Source organism: Camelus ferus, chromosome 6 (assembly GCF_009834535.1).
Source record: "Camelus ferus isolate YT-003-E chromosome 6, BCGSAC_Cfer_1.0, whole genome shotgun sequence".
NCBI lineage: Eukaryota > Metazoa > Chordata > Mammalia > Artiodactyla > Camelidae > Camelus > Camelus ferus.
Window position 1 is genome coordinate 22,566,984 of NC_045701.1, and position 18,477 is coordinate 22,585,460.

At 42.2% G+C, this 18,477-nt stretch overlaps 1 protein-coding gene across 2 annotated transcripts in view; it reads left to right on the plus strand.

Moving 5' to 3' along the window:
- INO80 (INO80 complex ATPase subunit) overlaps nt 1-18,399 on the plus strand; it is a 112,589-nt gene extending 94,190 nt beyond the window's left edge. The window contains exons 29-36 of one of the 2 annotated variants that reach the window (XM_032481482.1): nt 1,797-1,869; nt 8,353-8,511; nt 9,144-9,246; nt 10,123-10,211; nt 13,204-13,356; nt 13,660-13,819; nt 14,448-14,663; nt 16,812-18,399. In XM_032481482.1, the coding sequence (XP_032337373.1) occupies nt 1,797-1,869; nt 8,353-8,511; nt 9,144-9,246; nt 10,123-10,211; nt 13,204-13,356; nt 13,660-13,819; nt 14,448-14,663; nt 16,812-17,029 (1,171 nt within the window). In that variant the 3' untranslated portion in view covers nt 17,030-18,399. Of the gene's footprint in view, nt 1-1,796; nt 1,870-8,352; nt 8,512-9,143; nt 9,247-10,122; nt 10,212-13,200; nt 13,357-13,659; nt 13,820-14,447; nt 14,664-16,811 lie in introns of both variants that reach the window. The other variant, XM_032481481.1, reaches the window with a different exon arrangement.
- Nucleotides 18,400-18,477: the final 78 nt, after the last annotated feature.

Sequence of the window (18,477 nt, forward strand, 5' to 3'; positions counted from 1 at the left end):
TATCAAAATTTCCATTTACATTATCCTGTATCTGTGGGAAAATGTGTTTGTCAACTGGCAGTTGCCTTTTAACTTTCTGGTTTGCCTTTTATGATTTAACCATAAAAGATGACATCGTGTATATAAAATTATGAAATATTAAACTTTATGATAAAATTCAGGGATAAACTAGTAGAACTTTCATGAGAGTACAGAACATTTGGAATTATGCCCTACAAGAGGCCTCCAAACATGATGTTACTTACCCATGCCTGCCTCTAGGAAGGCTGTGTTTAATTGAATGCAAATAATGGACAGATTTCTACTAGGACCTACCCAACTTAGTGATTAACTAGAATTCTTACTTCAAAATAGTTCCTTCACTGGTATTCATGTTTGCCATTGATATGTCATCAGTTAGTCACTTCAACTATATTCAGAGCATCCTCATTTTAAATTGCAGGAAACAGACCTTCAGCAGGTGACTTTACCAAGGAAGAACAGCATTAAGAGTTGAGAGCATCCTGATGTCAATGTGCTTCTTTTTTCTTCTTTTTTAAAATAGGACCCACACAATAAAATTCATTTTACTATGGGATTTAGTACATATATACTGTATCTGAAATCATAAAACAGTACTTATCCTTATGACCTTTGATGTGTTACTGTATTTTCTAATCAATTCCATTTCCTTGTTTAATTTATTTATTTAATGTGGTGTTGACTCACCAAACTCATTTCATGACCAATGATAGATGTGACGTGTAATTTGAGTAACACCGACGTAAATGAATTTCCATTTTTATTCTTCATTATAGTCATGAAGAAAAAGGATTAGCAGCTTGATTTAGAGGACTGTAAAGTTTGCTAACCAGTGTAATGCAATCCCTTTCCCTTAGAAATGTTCTGGAAAACAACCTCAGATGGCAGGAACATGAAAATGCAAGATAATCTTAAAATATGTTAATTTTATCCAGAAGAACTGGGTTCAAACTGAGCCCCTAATTGTATGTGTGTACAGAGATAGATCTTGTAGTCAAAGCCTGCTCTTTGTGATCTAGCATGGGCCTTGTACCTAGAAGATATTCAGTAAATATTTGCTGCCAAAATGAGTGACAATGGCACCTACTGGTTTATTTGTAATTCTAGATTTCTTTAAAAGCATGTAGGATGTAGAGGGAAACAGAAAATTGTATTTTATTGTTTCTGTTAAGGGCTATTTTGGCCTTCATCAAAAAGAACTTTAGTTCCATCCTATCTTCATGGATTGATCCTAAATTCAACTTATTACATGGAAGTCAGAGTCATAACCTGAGCCTTAATCCTGACCTCAGGTCATTTTTATGGGACTAACTTTCTTCATAAGAAATTGAGTGGTTTGGAATTATAATCATTGGTTCCCAAATTATTTGAAGTCATGATTCTTGGGGGAAACATCAGGAAATACTGACTGACTTGCCCTCTGTATGAACTAGGAATGATTTAACTTGCTAACAATATGACTGTTACATAGACAGAGGTCTCTGCTTCCATAGCGAATTTCTATGTGATATTTGCCAAATGTTTATATTGCATATCAGTCAGTATTAGTGGGCAGCAAAAATATATCTGCAAATTGGAAGATGATTACCATGGTTTGATTTTAGCAACAGAGCACCTTTGTACAGTGTGTCAAAGAAACATGGGTCAAGTCTGAGTAACCACCAAAACTTTTCTAGGCCTAGACACTGTTCTGTATTCAGAGATCCCTCTCTTTTGCCATATGCCATTTTTCTTTCTCAGTTTTTCCCTCTAAAATATCCCTCCTTCTTCTGCAGAAATGACATCTTTGTGTTCCTGCTAAGTACACGAGCTGGAGGACTGGGTATCAATCTGACTGCTGCAGACACAGTAAGTAACAAGAGCACAAAAACACACTGGGAGTGCAGTTTTTCTATTATAAATATATCGTTCAGTTGGTATTGCCCTTTATTTTGTGTCACAGACTTTTCATTTCTTTGCCTCTTGTTATGTTAAGAAATAATGGTTGCAGTTTGCCTGGAACTGGGACATTTTAGCTTTCTATTGGGACTTATCTCTCCATTCTCTTGGAATAAGTTTCTTACACAGTCATTCAGTACATATTTAGTAAATGCCTACTGTGTGTCTGATACTGTTCTAAACATTTGGAATATGTCAGTGAATACACAGTCTGGGAAAAATTAGTCAGTTCAACCAACTAGACTTGTTTGTTTCAGAAGCTGTAACTGAACAAATCAAAAAGGATTGTTTTATTACTCTTATACATTATTCCATCATAGGAAAAGCTCATATTTTTGTATCCCTAACTTCAAAAGGTGGTTGGAGGGCATTACAATTGGTAATTTAAAAAATAAAATAAAAAGACATTCCATCAAATTATGTATCCTTTCATACATCATCTCCTTGGAGGAATACTTCAGCATCTGAAAGGGAGAAGAGAAGGGTATTCCTTTTGAACCTCAGAATTATCCCCAGGATTCAAATATATTTAATAACAATTTCAGTAACCTAGAGACATAAAAATGCATAAGTAGGAAATTGTTTTGTAGAAGACATAACCCTAAAAAGGTCATTTAATGTGGTCATTGTGATGCCTCTGTGAAATACAGAGCATCAAAATCCCCACAAATATGAGGGGGATGCAAACCCTGGAGGGTCGTGGAGAAATGAATGAAATGCAGGGGTAAAGAGGCTTGAATAAGCTCACAATAGTAGAGCTGGAACTAGATCCCAAGTTTCCCAGCCTCAACTTCTAGGCTGTGTCTGTTCTCTTTGTTAACTGCTACACTGTAGAACTGCCTGCCTTCAGGAATGAAAAACAGATTCTGTAATATCACCAAGTCGTCGACCATAGGACTTAGCTGAACTTTCCTCAGCATCTAAACCTTGTCACAGTTAATTAGGTTGGGACAGGGTTCCAGGGCCTGAGGATTGCTGTAAGCACAGCTGGGTAGATGCTGTATCTAATGTGCACATCATAAGCCTCAGTCATCTTAAGGGACAGCTGTTGGTGGTGGTAGGTAGGTTCTCTGATGTGGTAGCTCACTTGATGTCATATCAGCAGAAACTTGGCTTTCTCTTTGCCCCTTGGTACTCTGCTTTCTCTATTGTTCAAGCATTCCATACTGTCCCAGTTAGTCATACTCTTAATGTGAGTATAGGATTTATCACTTCCTCCTAGCTGATCTTTTAGACGCCAGTCTCAGCCCCTAGCCCCATACTTTCTCTGTTAGTTTGTTTATAACCTTCTTTATTAATCGTCCTACTTCCTTGCTTAAAACTTTTCAGGAAGTCTCCATCGTCTCCAAGATAAAGTATAAGATCCTTTATACATACAAGGCCCTTCATTTAGTGGCCTTTATCTCCCTTTCCAGTCTAATTGCCAGACTACTTCTCCTTCCAGAATTTATGCTCCAGAAATAATGATTGACTTATAGTTTCCAGGACAATGTTACATTAAACAACTCCCTCAGCATAGATCATTCTCCTGGGCACATCTCTTCTTCCACCTGGTAAACTTCTGATTGTTTTTCAAAACCTTATTCGCGATGAGGGGTTGCTGTTTTATATGGGCTAGTGTAAGGCTTCTGTGATAAGGTGACATTTGAGCCAAGATCTGACAAAAGTGAGACAAACAAGCCAATTATATATCTGGCAGAAAAGAAGAGCATTCCAGGCAGAGGAGATAAGTGCAAAGCCCTGAGGTGAGAACATAGTTGGCATAATCAAGCAATAAAGCAAGCCTTTTGTAGGTAGATCAGAATGAATGAGAGGAAAGTGGTGTGAGATGAGTGTGGCTGAAGCATATCATGTAGGGCTTTGTAGGCCATGGTTAGGATTCTGGGGTGGGAGGCTACTGGAAGAATTTGAAGAGAGGAAGAGCATGTTTTGGCTTGAGTTTTAAATGTGTCCTTCTGGCTTCAGGTGGGTAGGGTGGGGAAGACTATAGGGAAAAAGTAGAAGCAAGAAGTTCAATTAGGATTTAGACACAAGATGATGGTGACTTGGACAATGATTAAAGCAGTGGAGGTGGTAAGAATCTTAGCAGACTCTCAGTAGCAGTGTCACCCAGGCAGTAGGGTCTGAAGTTTAGGAGAAAGATTAGGGCTGAAGATGTATTTTGGAATCATCAGGTCATAGATAACATTTAAGGCCAGAGGCTAGATGAGAGGAGGTCTAGCAATATTTCATATGATTAAAATGTCTTTCCCTTCTTCTCAGCCTGCCTATCTCAGGTTTAGTCTGTGGTTTCCTAAGGAATGGTTCCCATAGTTGTTCATTTGAATGGCCAAAAAATAAGCAGGTTTAAGGGAGAAGATCTGCATCTTGTTTTTAGAGTTCACATAGTTTGCCTAGGGAGCTCCTGGTAGCCACAGAGGACCAAAGTAGACCCCTAACCCCAGAGCTAGAGGAGTAGAAGTGGGAATTCCCTTTATATCCTGAGGCCTAGAGAGAGGCTCTAAATATTCTGAGTTCCCAATTCCAAAATAATTTACATTTAATTTCGAGGGTACGGCTTAGGGACTCACTTGTAAATTAAAACCTCCTGGAATACTCCTCAGAAAAAAATGAGACCACAGGATTGAAATGAGTTCCTAGATTATGCTTTGTATGAAGTCAAGTTATACTCTGTGTGCATGTATTATAAGAGAAACAATAAGTTTAACTGCTTGCTTGGCATTTTTCCTTTGTCCTGAGATTTAGCTTTGGAAGATCCCCAGAACCATTTATGAATAAGGAAGAGGTTAGTCAGCCTAAAACGTTAGGAAAAACTTAATGTTTTATGATTGAGAATGCATATATAAACATGTATTTGTAAACAGTGGGACTCTGTCTGGCTCACTCTGTTAGTAAAACATGATTTTAACATGTGATTAATGGCAGCTGCCCCTTACTGCCTTTGTTGTTCTTTGTGTATTCTTCCTGAAGTAGGGATCTCTTTGCATTTGACACTGTTTAGTGAGGGATTGTTATGAACTGCACTGTTGGTTTGTTTCTGTCAGATCTGTTTTAAATGTTTATATTTAGAGAGAGATTGAGGCACTTTTGTCCCTTCATAGCAATGTGAGAAGTCCTATATCCCATGAGACAACATGGTACAGCTTTCAGCCCTCCCAGGGGACTGAACTTCCACCCATTCTCTTAGAGGAGAAAGTTCCACCCTCCAAGTGTTGGTGCAACTTTTTCCAGTTGTTCTCTCAAAATTTTCCTGTTTTCCATTTCACTTCCTCATCCCCTGAAATCCCTTATTGACCTGTATAGCCAGGTGCCTCCACCCCATCTCAACTGTCACCTTCTTTGCTTTCTTCCCCTCATCCCTCCCCAGTGCCTGTCCAGCTTGGTGTTTACAACTCCATAAAGGTACTGACTATTAATATATTTTCCTTTAGTCATTGTTGAGCCACGCTTTGTGAATTCTCTGGCTTTAATCTTTCCTAGTTAAGTCAGTTGTTGCAGTTCTTTAATTATTTGTTTTTCTGTAGAATGTCTCATTGAGCTCCATAAACTTGATTACCAAATACAGGTGTCATCTCTGTGCCACTCTCATGGGTGTTGTCTACCCCTGAACTCCTCTCTGCAAGTTCATGTCATGGTTGATTGTGTTCATTTTATTGTCACATTAGATAATAACCATACATCTAACTTGGTTTTTAGGTCTCTTACTCTTGTTCTTGTCTTTATTAGTTTATACATACTTCGTATTCTTTTTCCCTGGGTATTTTTCTAAGTAGAATCTCATTTTATTTTCTCTCCCCAGTTCCTCACCTCTTTTAATTCATTTGAATGATATATAGGCACTAAATGGGGGCGGGTACCTTAATGTTAAATTGCAAGCCTATCTCCTTAGGTTTTAATCTTCTTAACTGTTTATGATCTCAAAAGAACCCAAGTTGAATCAGCTTTGGTTGTCACTGAGACTTCCAGGAAAAAAAATATAAATATGGAGGAAGCACCTATGAAATGATTCATAATATAGGATTCCCCATTATGAATTTATGCTGAACCATTGCCTCAGGCTTGGACTATTAAAGCCACTGTTTTTTGAGTGAGACATCAATTCTCATTGTCCACATAGATAGTCATGTTAGGTATGTTGAGCAAATAATGCCCACTCCCCAGTACAACTGGAGGTCTCATTTTCATTAACTCTGTCTTTCCTTCGTTTGTTCTCCCTGAAAATATAAACTGGATATCCTAGAATTTTGCATATCCTGTGCAAGCTCCAAAATGTCACGTGGTCAGATTTGCTATACTCCTGCAAGTGACAGGCATTGTGTACTTCCACATCCTAGATCTGTGGGCACTATGGATTAACAATAAGCTTTCGTAATGATTTTTTTTTTCTTTGGCAGGCAGTTTGAAACTTTTTCCTCCAAGATTCTAACCTATACTAAAAATTGAGGGAATATACCTCCTATTACAGGCAAGACAAAAGGAGCATCATAACAAAGAACAAGTGAGGGTCCTTATTAGAGGCAGGAACATTGAAAATGCTGATGTCTTTTATCCATCTTCACTCAAAGTGAAATCTGTAGAAAATGGCAGAAGAATTGCTTCCATTTTAAAATGAGAAAACAAGTAAATTACTTAGGGATAGTGTTAAGCATTGGGGAAAGCATCTGGAGGAACATTTTCAAGAGAGATGCATCACTCTTCAGTTTACATTTCTAGGCTCTGTCCAGTTGTGATCGCCCCTAAGAGATTCTAGTACCAATCAATTAGTATTTGTTGAATTCTACTTTGCACTGGTGGGTGGTGTCTGTCCTCATGTAGGACTAGATAGGAAGATCTTTTTAAATATGTAATATACATGAAATAATTGGACACCCATTAAGATAGTGATTAAGTGGGAACTTGGACCAGGGTAGGCAGTGCAACGTTTTGCCAATAGTGCAGGTGGTGGAGGGAGACTGTTAAGACTGTGAACTCAGGACAGTCTCTTCCTAATTTATAAGATGAAGGAAATACATAAGGTTTTTATGAAGATTAGTGAAATACGTATACACATCTGTTGGAAGTGCTTAACAGATTGCAGCTGTTATTATTTCTAATAGGAATTCATGAGGAATAGGAAAAAGAGACATTGTTACAGGCAAGAGAAGTCAGGGAGGTCTTCCTGAAAGTGGTGAAGCTTAAACTGCACCTTAACCAATAGAGAAGAGTTGAGGAATTCCAAGTCAGAAAATCAGCTTGAGCTAGAAGTGATGCAAACAAATGTAATATAAGTAAAGAACACCAAAGAGACCTATCTGACAAAAGGGAGAAGTTGTGTTTATGTTAGGAAAGAATGAAAATGAAGTTGGCTTAGTATAGCAAGGCCTGATTATTGAGAGGAGTTTGGACTTGGTGTGTTGCAGTATAATAAGCAGAGAGTTGGAGTGGTCACCAGTGGTACCCAAAGTAGACTGAAGAAGAAAGAGATAAATCTTGGAAGCTCACTGGTCTAGAAGCAATAGTGAGCCAGATGTAGCTGTTAAGGGCCTGGCCCAGGAGATGACACTGGGACTGGAGAAAGGATAAGTTTGCTTCTGAAGATGCACTGGCTGGATTTGGTGACTTGGTTGAATGTCGGAGAGGACACATGAGAGATGAGGGTCATTTTGAACTGGCTTTCTTTTAGAAGGTCCACTGTATTGATAATAGCCTCAAGGCTGAGGCCCTAGGAGTCTATTGGTTTTAGGTTCACTTGTGGGGCAGGGGACAGGGGAGTACATTTTGTTGCTATTTGTGTTTGTTGTTTAGCAAACTAGAAGTAGCTTCCAGAGAACCCTTTAAACATTTCTTGCCTGGAATTCAAGGGACAGGAAATGATCCTGCTGTTGGGAACCTGAGAATGCTAGGAAAGCTATGCCTGTCTCTTACCAAGGTAGGCCTAGGGTTAAAAGGAAGGCTTTCATATTCCTCACATCCCAGGCCCACTGCTTACTTAGGCTGTGTAATCTTGGATAAAGTCTCTAATTCCTCTCTGCCTCTGTTTCCTCATCTATAAAATGGAGGTCTTTAATAATACCTAAATCATAGTGGTAGTGGAATTTAAGGGAGTTAATACACATACAGCATCTAGTACAATGACTGGCAAATAGTGAGCCCTAAGTGTTAACTACTAATATTATTGCCACGCTCTCTTATTAAATGAAAACCCTGAAAAATGTCCAGAGTATGTCCCTTTCGCCTACAGCAAGTGAAGGAATGGCTTGGTTTTATGAGTGGATATCTGCTCATCTTTAAATCATAGACCAAAGTCTGGCATTAAACTGTTGCAACAGATGAGTGGCTGAGTTGGTCTCAGAATTTCTGGTCTTCCCCTGAGATTGCCTCAGTCATTGCTATATTCTTGTCCTGCCTGTGCAGGTGATTTTTTATGATAGTGATTGGAACCCCACTGTGGACCAGCAGGCCATGGACAGGGCCCACCGCTTGGGGCAGACAAAGCAGGTTACCGTGTACCGGCTCATCTGTAAAGGCACCATTGAAGAACGCATTCTGCAGCGAGCCAAAGAGAAGAGTGAGGTAAGCAGAAGGCAAAGGAAGTGCTATACTGGTAGAGAAAAATCCAACCACACTGACTGACTAAGACTCCCTTGCCTTTAGTTCGTCAGAAAGACTCTAAAATTTCTTCTGAATAGAAAATAAAATCAGGACCTGTACAATAGCAGTCTGTATTGCCCTGGCCATTCCTTGCTCCTTTTCTACCAGAGTGCTGTCTACAACCTACATTCAGCCATTTGTTGTTCATGAGAAGAGAACCCCAGTCATGGTCCTCATGTTTGACATAGTTGCCTATTCATGGGAAGAAAGAATGATATTTGAGATCTCACCCTAGTACTTCCAGTGTAATCAGCCTCTGAGTTGTGTGCCATATTTGCTAGTTTCTAAAGAAATGATTGTTTTTGGCTCTTTTCCTTCTTGATTCAGTATTACTGGATCTTATAGCTATCGATTGACAGTCCCAACCAAAGAAGGTCTTATTGTCCTTTTTGTTGGACAAACGATCTGGATGAGCCAGTCATGTGAATGGAGAAGAAATAGAAATCCAGAGGCTTCACCAGAAGAGCAGATTGAAAAAGATGTTTCTTGCTTTCTGGATATTTGCCATAAGAAAATGGATGCCTGGTAGTGATGTTTTGATCTGCTTTGTATAGATTCAGCGGATGGTGATTTCTGGTGGGAACTTCAAACCAGATACCTTGAAACCCAAAGAGGTGGTTAGTCTTCTTCTAGATGATGAAGAGTTGGAAAAGAAATGTACGTACTCTAGACCTTTTTTTAATGCTCTCTCCTCCCTAAAAAAGATGTTTCTATGTTAATATTTTATATTAAAACCAAAGCAAAAAAAATTAAAGGTGGGGAGGGTATAGCTCAGTGGTAGAGCACATGCTTAGCATGCATGAAGTCCTGGGTTCAATCCCTAGTACCTCCACTGAAAACACACACACACACACACACACACACACACACACAAATAAAACAAGGATGTGTTATGGAGTAGAAGGCAAAATTCACATGTCCTTTTAGAGTAATATGACTTGAAATAAATGTGTACCAGGAAAGCTATATCCCTAGACTCCTCAGCAGTAATTAATTTACTCTGTTCTGTCCAGGGAAATTTTTTATGGCGATTTTGGAAAAGCACACTGCTGTATGTAACATACAGACTTCTCCCAGCATTCCTGGCTTTTGAGAACAGTGGGTTTCTAACTTACCTTGTGAACCTTTGAGGACGTCATAGCATCACATCAGAGAATGTGATGAAGCTCCTTTCTTATGGTGCTCACATTTCCCACCACCTTCTAAAAACCTTTTGGGACTCTACAACCATACTTGATCTGTGCAATGCAGAGAGAGGTTAAAATGCTGAAAAGAAAAGGAAAAAGAACGAAGGCAAGGAAAGACTCGTAATAATGAAAGTGAAATCATGGGTTGAATCCCAAAACTGTTAAGAATTCAAGGAACTCTGTTCCTTCTCTAAGTTAGAAAACCACCAGTCATCTGCCTTAGATGGATAGAAGTCATACCTTGAAACATAAATGTCAGAGAATACGGCCACCTTAATTTCAGAGAATGAGGATTATGTTTGCCACAGGTACTTCATCAGATCTTTTTTTTTTTTTTTCTTGATAGTGAGACTCCGGCAAGAAGAGAAACGGCAGCAGGAGGAAACCAACCGAGTTAAAGAACGCAAGCGCAAGAGGGAAAAGTATGCAGAGAAGGTATCTCAAGCTTGGGGTGGCCAATAGGGACTGGTGAGGGACAGGGTGGTACTTACAGAAAAGGTACTTCAGAGAAAATTGCTTGTCCTGGTTACTGGTTGGTATCCTGCTCCATCTCTATGATATGCAGCAGATCTGTGCTGACTGATGTTCTATAGGGAGAAATGCAGCCTTGGTAGATCTGTACTCTTCTGAGACTTACCCTATCTGCAGTCACATGCAATTTTGGAAACCATTTGTTGGGACTGTTGAAAAGCTTAGGCTAAATGTGAGTAAGATGGATATTAGTTACATTATTAGATTTTGCAGAATCTTAGAAAGGGCCTAAGAGGTCATTAGATCCAAACCTTCCACCATAATTCTGCTAGTGTACCATTCAGTGTCACCTAACTACTAGAAAAATAAAATGGGCAGAAGAACTGAACAGACATTTTCCCAGAGAGGAAATGCAGATGCCCAAAAGGCACATGAAAAGATGCTCAACATCGCTATTCATCAGGGAAACGCAAATCAGAAGCACAATGAGATATCACTTCCCACCTGTCACAATGGCTAGCGTCAAAAGGAATACAGATAACAAATGTTGGGGAGGATGTGGAGAAAAGGGAAACTTCTTACACTGTTGGTGGTAGTGTAAACTGTTGCAGCCACTATAGAAGATTTCTCAAAAAGCTAAAAATAGAACTACCATATGACCCAGCAGTTCTACTCCTGGGTATATATCTGAAGGAAACAAGAATACCAGTTCGAAGATACATGCACCCCAGTATCATAGTAACATTACTTACAATTACCAAGATATGGAAGCAGCCTAAATGTCCATCAGCTGATGAATGGATAAAGGATGGGGGGGCTTGGGGGGTGGGGTGTAAAATGGAATACTGCTCAGCCATAAAAAAGAATGAAATTTTGCCATTTGCAGCAACATGGATGGACTTGGAGGGCATTATACTAAGTGAAGTAAGTCAGACAGAATGACAAATACTGTATGATATCACTTATATGTCATACATATAAGTGATGGAACAAACTAGTGAATATAACAAAAAAGAAGTAGACTTACAGATATAGGGAACCAGTTGGGAGGGTTGAGGGAGTGGGAGGTACAAACTACTGGGTGTGAGATAGATTCAAGGATATATTGTACAACATGGGGATTATAGCCAATATTTTATAACTGTAAATGGGAAGTAACCTTTAAAAATTGTATACAAACTTTTTAAAAAGAGAAAAAAAATTGCTGGCCAGTCTAAATAAGCAATGGGTTAGAGATTTGAGAGTGAAGTCATAAAAGAGAACCTGAGGATGGGTAGAAATAGCAGCCCAGTCTAAGTGGAACATGATCCTCCATTTTCTCCATTTCATGCCAAGGATTTGAGCTGGTTTTTGCCTCCCTTCTGACATTTCCTGCTTGAAGCCACCAGGCTAACTGCACAGTGGGATGTAGTTCCCCTACATTCATCCCTGTCTTACTGTTTGTACCAAAGTGTTATATCAGTAATCTTTATCACTGATCCTTATTCACATGTAAATCAGAAATGGGGTCTTCAGGACTTTTTCTTGTTTCAGTAATCAGCCCATTAGTTCTGATTAGGTTCCCAGACTTCTTACGCCCTGACTGTTAGTTTGAAACCATTTTACTACCCTCCAGATTTTTTCTGGTGAGTTTAGCTTACCTTTGGGTTGTACTAAGCTTTATGCATCACCATAGCTCTGGGCCCTCAAGTCCGACAGTTGTCCATGCCTCATTTTCCTGGACTGTTTGGTTTGCTTGAAGCACATTGTCTGGTCACACGTTAAAGCTGGTTCTGTTTTAAGTGGGGGTCGGCTTCTTCGCCTTATCCAAGCTCATATTGGGCCTTGTTGGTCAGCAGCCTAAGAGCCTGCCTATATTATATGTTCATCTTCCAGTAAATATACAGCTCTTCTTATTGTAAAATCCATACCCTCAATTGTACCTTCTACTAAGCAAGACTATTTCTAGCCTGAACGATACCCCTGGTAGTCACTATATTTACAAAGTTGACAAATCCCAGGAATGAAGAATCATATTCCTCCTAGACTGGGCTGCTCTTTCTACACATGTCCTCAGGTTCTCTTTTATGACTTCACTCTCAAATTTCTAACCTATTGCTTACTGTTATTTAGAATTAAAAATTACTGCTATGCAGAAACAATAGCAAAGAAGAAAAGGTTTTCTCATACAGGGCATTATAGAGCTTACTGAGTTTGCAGCAGGTGCCATTCCTAATCTGAACATAGAAGTTTCAGATAAATACCCAGTGGTAATATAAACTACACAAAGGCATACCATATTATCCCTAATATAGGTCTAGATACAAATGCAGTTAGGTGCAGTGGTTGGTTGTGATTCCCAGAATTTTCAAAGCATGTTCTGTGATTCTACATCTCTAATCTGTGACAGAGCCCTACTAAACTTGGCTCTGGAACTGTTTAGTGTAGCTCAGTCACTCAGTCCTTAAGCGTTTTTATCTAAATTGAGGAAATAATGACAAAAGCTATCTTAATATCCCTTGTGTATTGATAAGAACCCTCATTCTCCTTATGTGTATTTAAAAAGAAGGCAAAGTGAAAACAGATGTGCAGAAAATATACTAGGAGAACTGGCCCTCCCCTTGTGGGACTGCATCAGTTCAGTGCCTGATGAGTGTGCTGCAGCTTGGACATGGTAGAATCTGACCACGCACCTTGCCCCATGAGGAGTAGACTAGGCACAGCTTCGGTTCAGTGTGACTGACCTTTCAACTCTCCCTTATTGTGGCAGAATATACATAAACTCTCACTGAGCCATCCCTTTCTTCCTTCCTTAGGAGTTTTTCCTTCCTTAATATTATGCTAATTGAATAAAATGAAACCTAGAAGTTTACAAAGAGTCAAGTTTCTGTCATCACCTTCTTCTCCAACTCTACTTTTCTCTTGGTGCCTATCCTCATGCTTTTTCCATATTTCTTGATTTGTATGTTCCCAGAAGAAAAAGGAAGATGAATTGGATGGGAAAAGGAGAAAGGAGGGTGTGAACCTGGTGATTCCATTTGTTCCCTCGGCTGATAACTCCAACCTCTCTGCGGACGGGGACGACTCCTTCATTAGCGTGGACTCGGCCATGCCCAGCCCTTTCAGTGAGGTGAGGCTCCTTTTGGATGCCTTCATTGCAGCAGTGGGGACTGTGTTCTGACCTGGTAGCCTTTGCTTTTCCTAGAATTCTCCTGCCTTGTAGAAAGGAGTTGCACATGGAATCCATAAGGAGAAAAGCAAATGAGGACAGGCTGGCTTCTCTGGAGCCAAAGCAGGGGGTCTGACTTTTAGGATCGAAGCCAGGCAGGAGAGGGAAATGATGGAGAGCTGAGAAGCCCGTCCTCACATAGACACAAGGGCCATGGGCTGTGGACACTAGGAGTAATAGTGATTGTGGCCCTTCCTCCTCTAGATCTCCATCAGCAGTGAGCTGCACACCGGCTCCATTCCCCCTGATGAGAGCAGCAGCGACATGCTGGTCATTGTGGACGACCCAGCCTCCTCAGCCCCTCAGTCTCGAGCCACCAATTCTCCCGCTTCCATAACAGGCTCTGTCTCAGACACCGTGAATGGTAAGGGATGCTTCTGACGAGGTCCCGATGGCTTCTAGGATAATGGTGTTTTCTACTTTCTTTAAGGAAGAGTGGAGTAAAGCAAAAAGAATTTGCAGCCTCATTCTTTCATTAGCCCATTCAGGTGAACGGGAGAAAGAGAAGGCTTAGGGAAAGCAAAATAATAAGAACTTCATAAAGATTTCAAACTTCTGAAAGTTAACTTTTCTGGGCCTTTCCTTACTTTGTTCTTTGGGGCGCAGTGTTGCTACTATTTCTTGAGGAGCTCTAGGTTTAAAAGTTAGGAGTTAAAGTTGATTCTCCCAGGCAGGAGAACATTGGTGTGTGCTGGTGAATCACAGGTAGAACGATCCTGGGATTCGTTTAGTAATGAACTAGTGTAAAGAAGAAATTCTGGACCAATGGAACCACTCTGTTGTTTGAGGTGTCCAGCTGTTTTACTGTTTACCATTCTTACTAATTCTGTGTTATTCTGTGGCCCAGTCATTAAATAGGGACATAGACTTCCCTGGGAGTCCTGAAACAAACACCCTGAAAGCCTGTCCAGCCTGTTCCCTGTCTAGGACAAGATTCTGTTAACATATGAAAAGATTGACTTTTTCCCCTCTTGGCCCATTTGTTCCCACAGGAATTTCCATTCAGGAAATGCCAGCCGCAGGACGTGGTCACTCAGCCCGAAGCCGAGGCCGCCCCAAAGGTTCAGGAAGCACAGCCAAAGGAGCAGGGAAAGGCCGGAGCCGAAAGTCCACCGCGGGCAGTGCTGCCGCAATGGCAGGAGCCAAAGCAGGGGCTGCGGCAGCTTCCGCAGCCGCCTACGCTGCATACGGGTACAATGTGTCTAAAGGTGCGGAGGCCCAGGGAACTGTGGGCTCCATTCTGGTCGGGGACAGTCTGGAGAGTCTGTTGAGTGTTCTGCCTGGTAGAGCAGGTAGGACACCCCTAGACAAGAAGCTCCTTCCCAGAGCCCACATTGGATTCTGCCTCTGCATTGAATGGTCCTGACTCTCCCCTTAACCTTTGACTTAGCACAGCGCTGCCTTCAAAGTGGCAGTAACTATGAAAAGAGAGAGCTGGATTTCTTGACCATGCTACTTTAAACAGAAATTTTTTCTGCTTTGAGCACTTTTTTTTTTTTCCCAGACCCACATTTTAGTACTTAATTTGAATAGTCCAGGCTAGCATTAACATTTACCCAGTTTTGTGATCCATCACCTTAGGTGTTAAACATCTGCCGTGTGCGTGGGAGTATAACAAGGACCCCGCACCTGGGTGTATAATGTAAATAAGAAGGAGAAGCTGTGCGGAATATGTTTAACAGCAGTACAAGGCAGTATGCATGTATTAAATGAAAAAAGAGGGAAGGCCTTGACGGTGGTTGTAGATCAGAAGAAGGAAGAACCATGGACCTGATGACAAAGTTGTCAGACTAATTCAGAAGGAAGTAGAAGGATGATGAAGGATTTGGACTGGCGACAGAGAGTTGGCAGTGACCAGGGCAGGTTGAGGGTCACTGAGCAGGTCAGTCAGGCTGTGCTGAAGAGGAGCTGTGAGAGTCAAGGTTGGAAAGACCTGATGGGCAAGAGCTTATCGGGTGTATGATCAGGGGCCCTGGAAAGTTTGAGAAGGGAGGTGGCTTTTGTGACCATGACACGTAGAGAATAATTGTAGCGGTGGAATGTAGGACATCTGCTGGTAGTGAGAAGAGCAGCACTCACCACAGACCTCTCTCCCGATTCAAAACATGGGCTGGGAGGGGGGCGGCTATAGCTCAGTGGTACAGTGCATGCCTAGCGTGCACAAGGTCCTGGGTTCAATCCCTAGTACCTCCGTCAAAAAATAAATAAATAAGTAAACCTAATTACCTCCCCCTGCAAATAAATAGATAAATACAATTTTTTAAAAACCAACCAAACAAACAAAAACATGGGCTTAGGATTTAGGGTTGTTGCAGCAAGTAAGAGCATTATTGAGTAGAAAGTTACTGCTGTCAGTTGACGTCCCCTTTCTCCTCTTGCAGGAATATCGGCTTTTGTTTATTTGTTCATTCAACAAATATGAAGTATAATATCCCAGCCCAGTGTTTCCTAACCTTTTGCTAGCTCATCACATCCTTGGAAAACAATCATGCCAGTAGTCAAGGCTGCCATGGCAGGATTTCACTGACCGATAGGGCAAAACATGACACTCCTCAGGCTTTCCCCTGGAGACCTGGCCTGAGGAGGGGGCAGGAGGGGTGAAGGAGGCAACAGGGGGTGAGCGTCACAGAAAAATTGACAGTGTTTGGTGACTGGGAATGGAAAACAAGGGAAAGGACAGATTCATATGTCACCTGCAGTTCCCTTGTGGATGAGAGGAGACACTAGTCTGCCTACCAAGCACTTAGCATTCTCTTTTAAGAAGGTTACAAAGAGTTGTTGCCCAGAAAGCCATTACTGGAGATGGGAGATTTGAACTGGGTCCTTGAAGTAGCAGGGCTTGGAGAGCAGGTGTGGCCACATCCAACACAAGGAGAACTGTGTGAGTAGAGACACAGGATGGAGTGGGCAGTCTTGTGCCCTCTGGCCAGACTGGGGAGTAGAGGACATCTGAAATTAAGAAGGAAGCAGCTAATCACAAGTGGTGTCCCAAGAAGGAAGAAGGAATGTATAAGAAAATACATTCATGCCTATAAGTTACAGCTCATCCCACGGCCTTGGCTTCTCCGGGTTGTGTAACGTGTACTCTGTCCTAGAGCGCCAAGGTGATGCCTTACTCCCTGTAGATGAGGTAGTGTGGAGAGGGCTGGATAGGTATCATTTTTCTCTTAAAAACACATCCCTCTTACTGAAAAAACCGTTGACAGGCATAGTAGGCAAATATGCTAAGAAGAGTGGCAGAAACAGCCTCACAGCCTCATCTCCAGGCCAGCCTCCAATAACCAAGGTCAGGTGCTGAGGCAGCTCAGCCAAGACTGGTGCTTACATTCTTCTTGCCTTTCTTTCCATCCCCACAGGAATCTCCGCCAGCAGTCCTCTGCAGACGTCCCTTGTTCGGCCTGCTGGGCTTGCTGACTTTGGACCTTCAAGCGCCTCTTCTCCCTTGAGCTCCCCTTTGAGCAAAGGGAATAATGTTCCTGGGACTCCCAAGAGCCTCCACTTGACCAGCAGCCTAGCGTCAGACTCCCTGGTTCGGAAACAGGGCAAAGGCACCAACCCCCCTGGAGGACGGTAACCATCTGACCCTCCCGCTTCCTTCGACCAAACCCAGGGCTAGAGTCCTGGCCTGCAAATGGTCTTTGGATGGCTTGCCCAGTGCAGCATCTTCCATCCCGAGTCAGAGGGCAGCGATGACCAGTTGCAGCAAGGCAAAGACAGGCAGGTGGTTGGTGTGAGCACTTTAATCACCTGTGTCTCAAGAGGAATGCTCTGGGATTGCCTGTAGGAAAAAGACCCAAGGACAGGGATCAGCCCCACAGCCTCTGGAATGAACTTATAGGCAAGTCTTAAACCTCATACGGGGGAAGGGCCTGACATAGACCCCCTTTAGATGCTCAGGCACAGTCTCCATCCCCATTCCACTCTTCAGCTCTGGCCATGTCCCTTGCAAAGACTCCACAAGTGCTGTGAAGAGCCTTCCATGGTGGAGACTTCTTTTTGAGCTGTGATTTCCTGTGGGGCTGAAAAGAGAGGAAATCATCGTGTCCTCAGTTGTCGGGCAGCTCCCCGGGTCTCCAAACCCCATTTGCCAGAGTGTCACCGTTGAGGAGAGCAGTGAATGCAAGGGCAGGTAGTGGTCTGTAAGGATGCAGAAGACTAGAGGAAGCACGCCTGGAGGCAGTTGTTTTCCCAGCATTTCCTCTCCTGTCCTGCATGGTTCGTACCAGAGAACCTTCAGGTCCCACCAGCAACAGTAGCAGCAGCTCCCACCCGGGGACTCCCAGAAGCCAGTAAAGAGACCAGGAGCCACCTCAATCAGCAGGACATCCTCACTGCCCCTCTTGCAGGCTCCCCTTGCCCTTCCTGAATGCACAGTCTCCCCACCCTTGCCCTTCAGCCCCCTGCTTGGCTGTATGCACTGTCTGTATTGCACTGAGAAAGGAAGGGACAGCAGAGTGAGGTGGAGAGGATGGAGAGGGCAAGCTCAGCACCCACCCTCCTAGCCCGGCCCCACCAGCCTGAGCTTGCTTCCCTCCAGGAGAGGCAAAGGGGTGGTGGTTGCATGGGAGGTGTTTCTGCCTGTCCCTGACCTGATGTCCCTGGTGGAGCAGGTGCTTCTGGGCAGGCCAGCCTCTAATTTGCACACCTGAAAATCGCGGAATTGAGTTTAGATAGATTGATTTTTAAAACTCTTTTTGGGGGGAGTAGGGGTGGTAGGGGAGTCATTTAACTTAAATCATCAAGATTCCCCTGCCGAAACCCAGACTCCCATGTACAGATGCTGTTTAGAGGGAATCAGAAAAATGCCAAGCCTTTTTTCTCTTTGAATGTGCTGTCTATTTTTATAACTGAACTTGTACATATGTATAAAGAGAGACACATCTTTCTTTTACTAACTGGAGAAAAAAATCTTAAATAAAATGGAGTGAGATAATTTTATGTAAATTGGGATGTCTGTGGTCTTTGCAGCTGCCTCTCCTTGGGGGCATTGTAGGGCTCCTGGGGGAGTGTGGCAGGATGAAG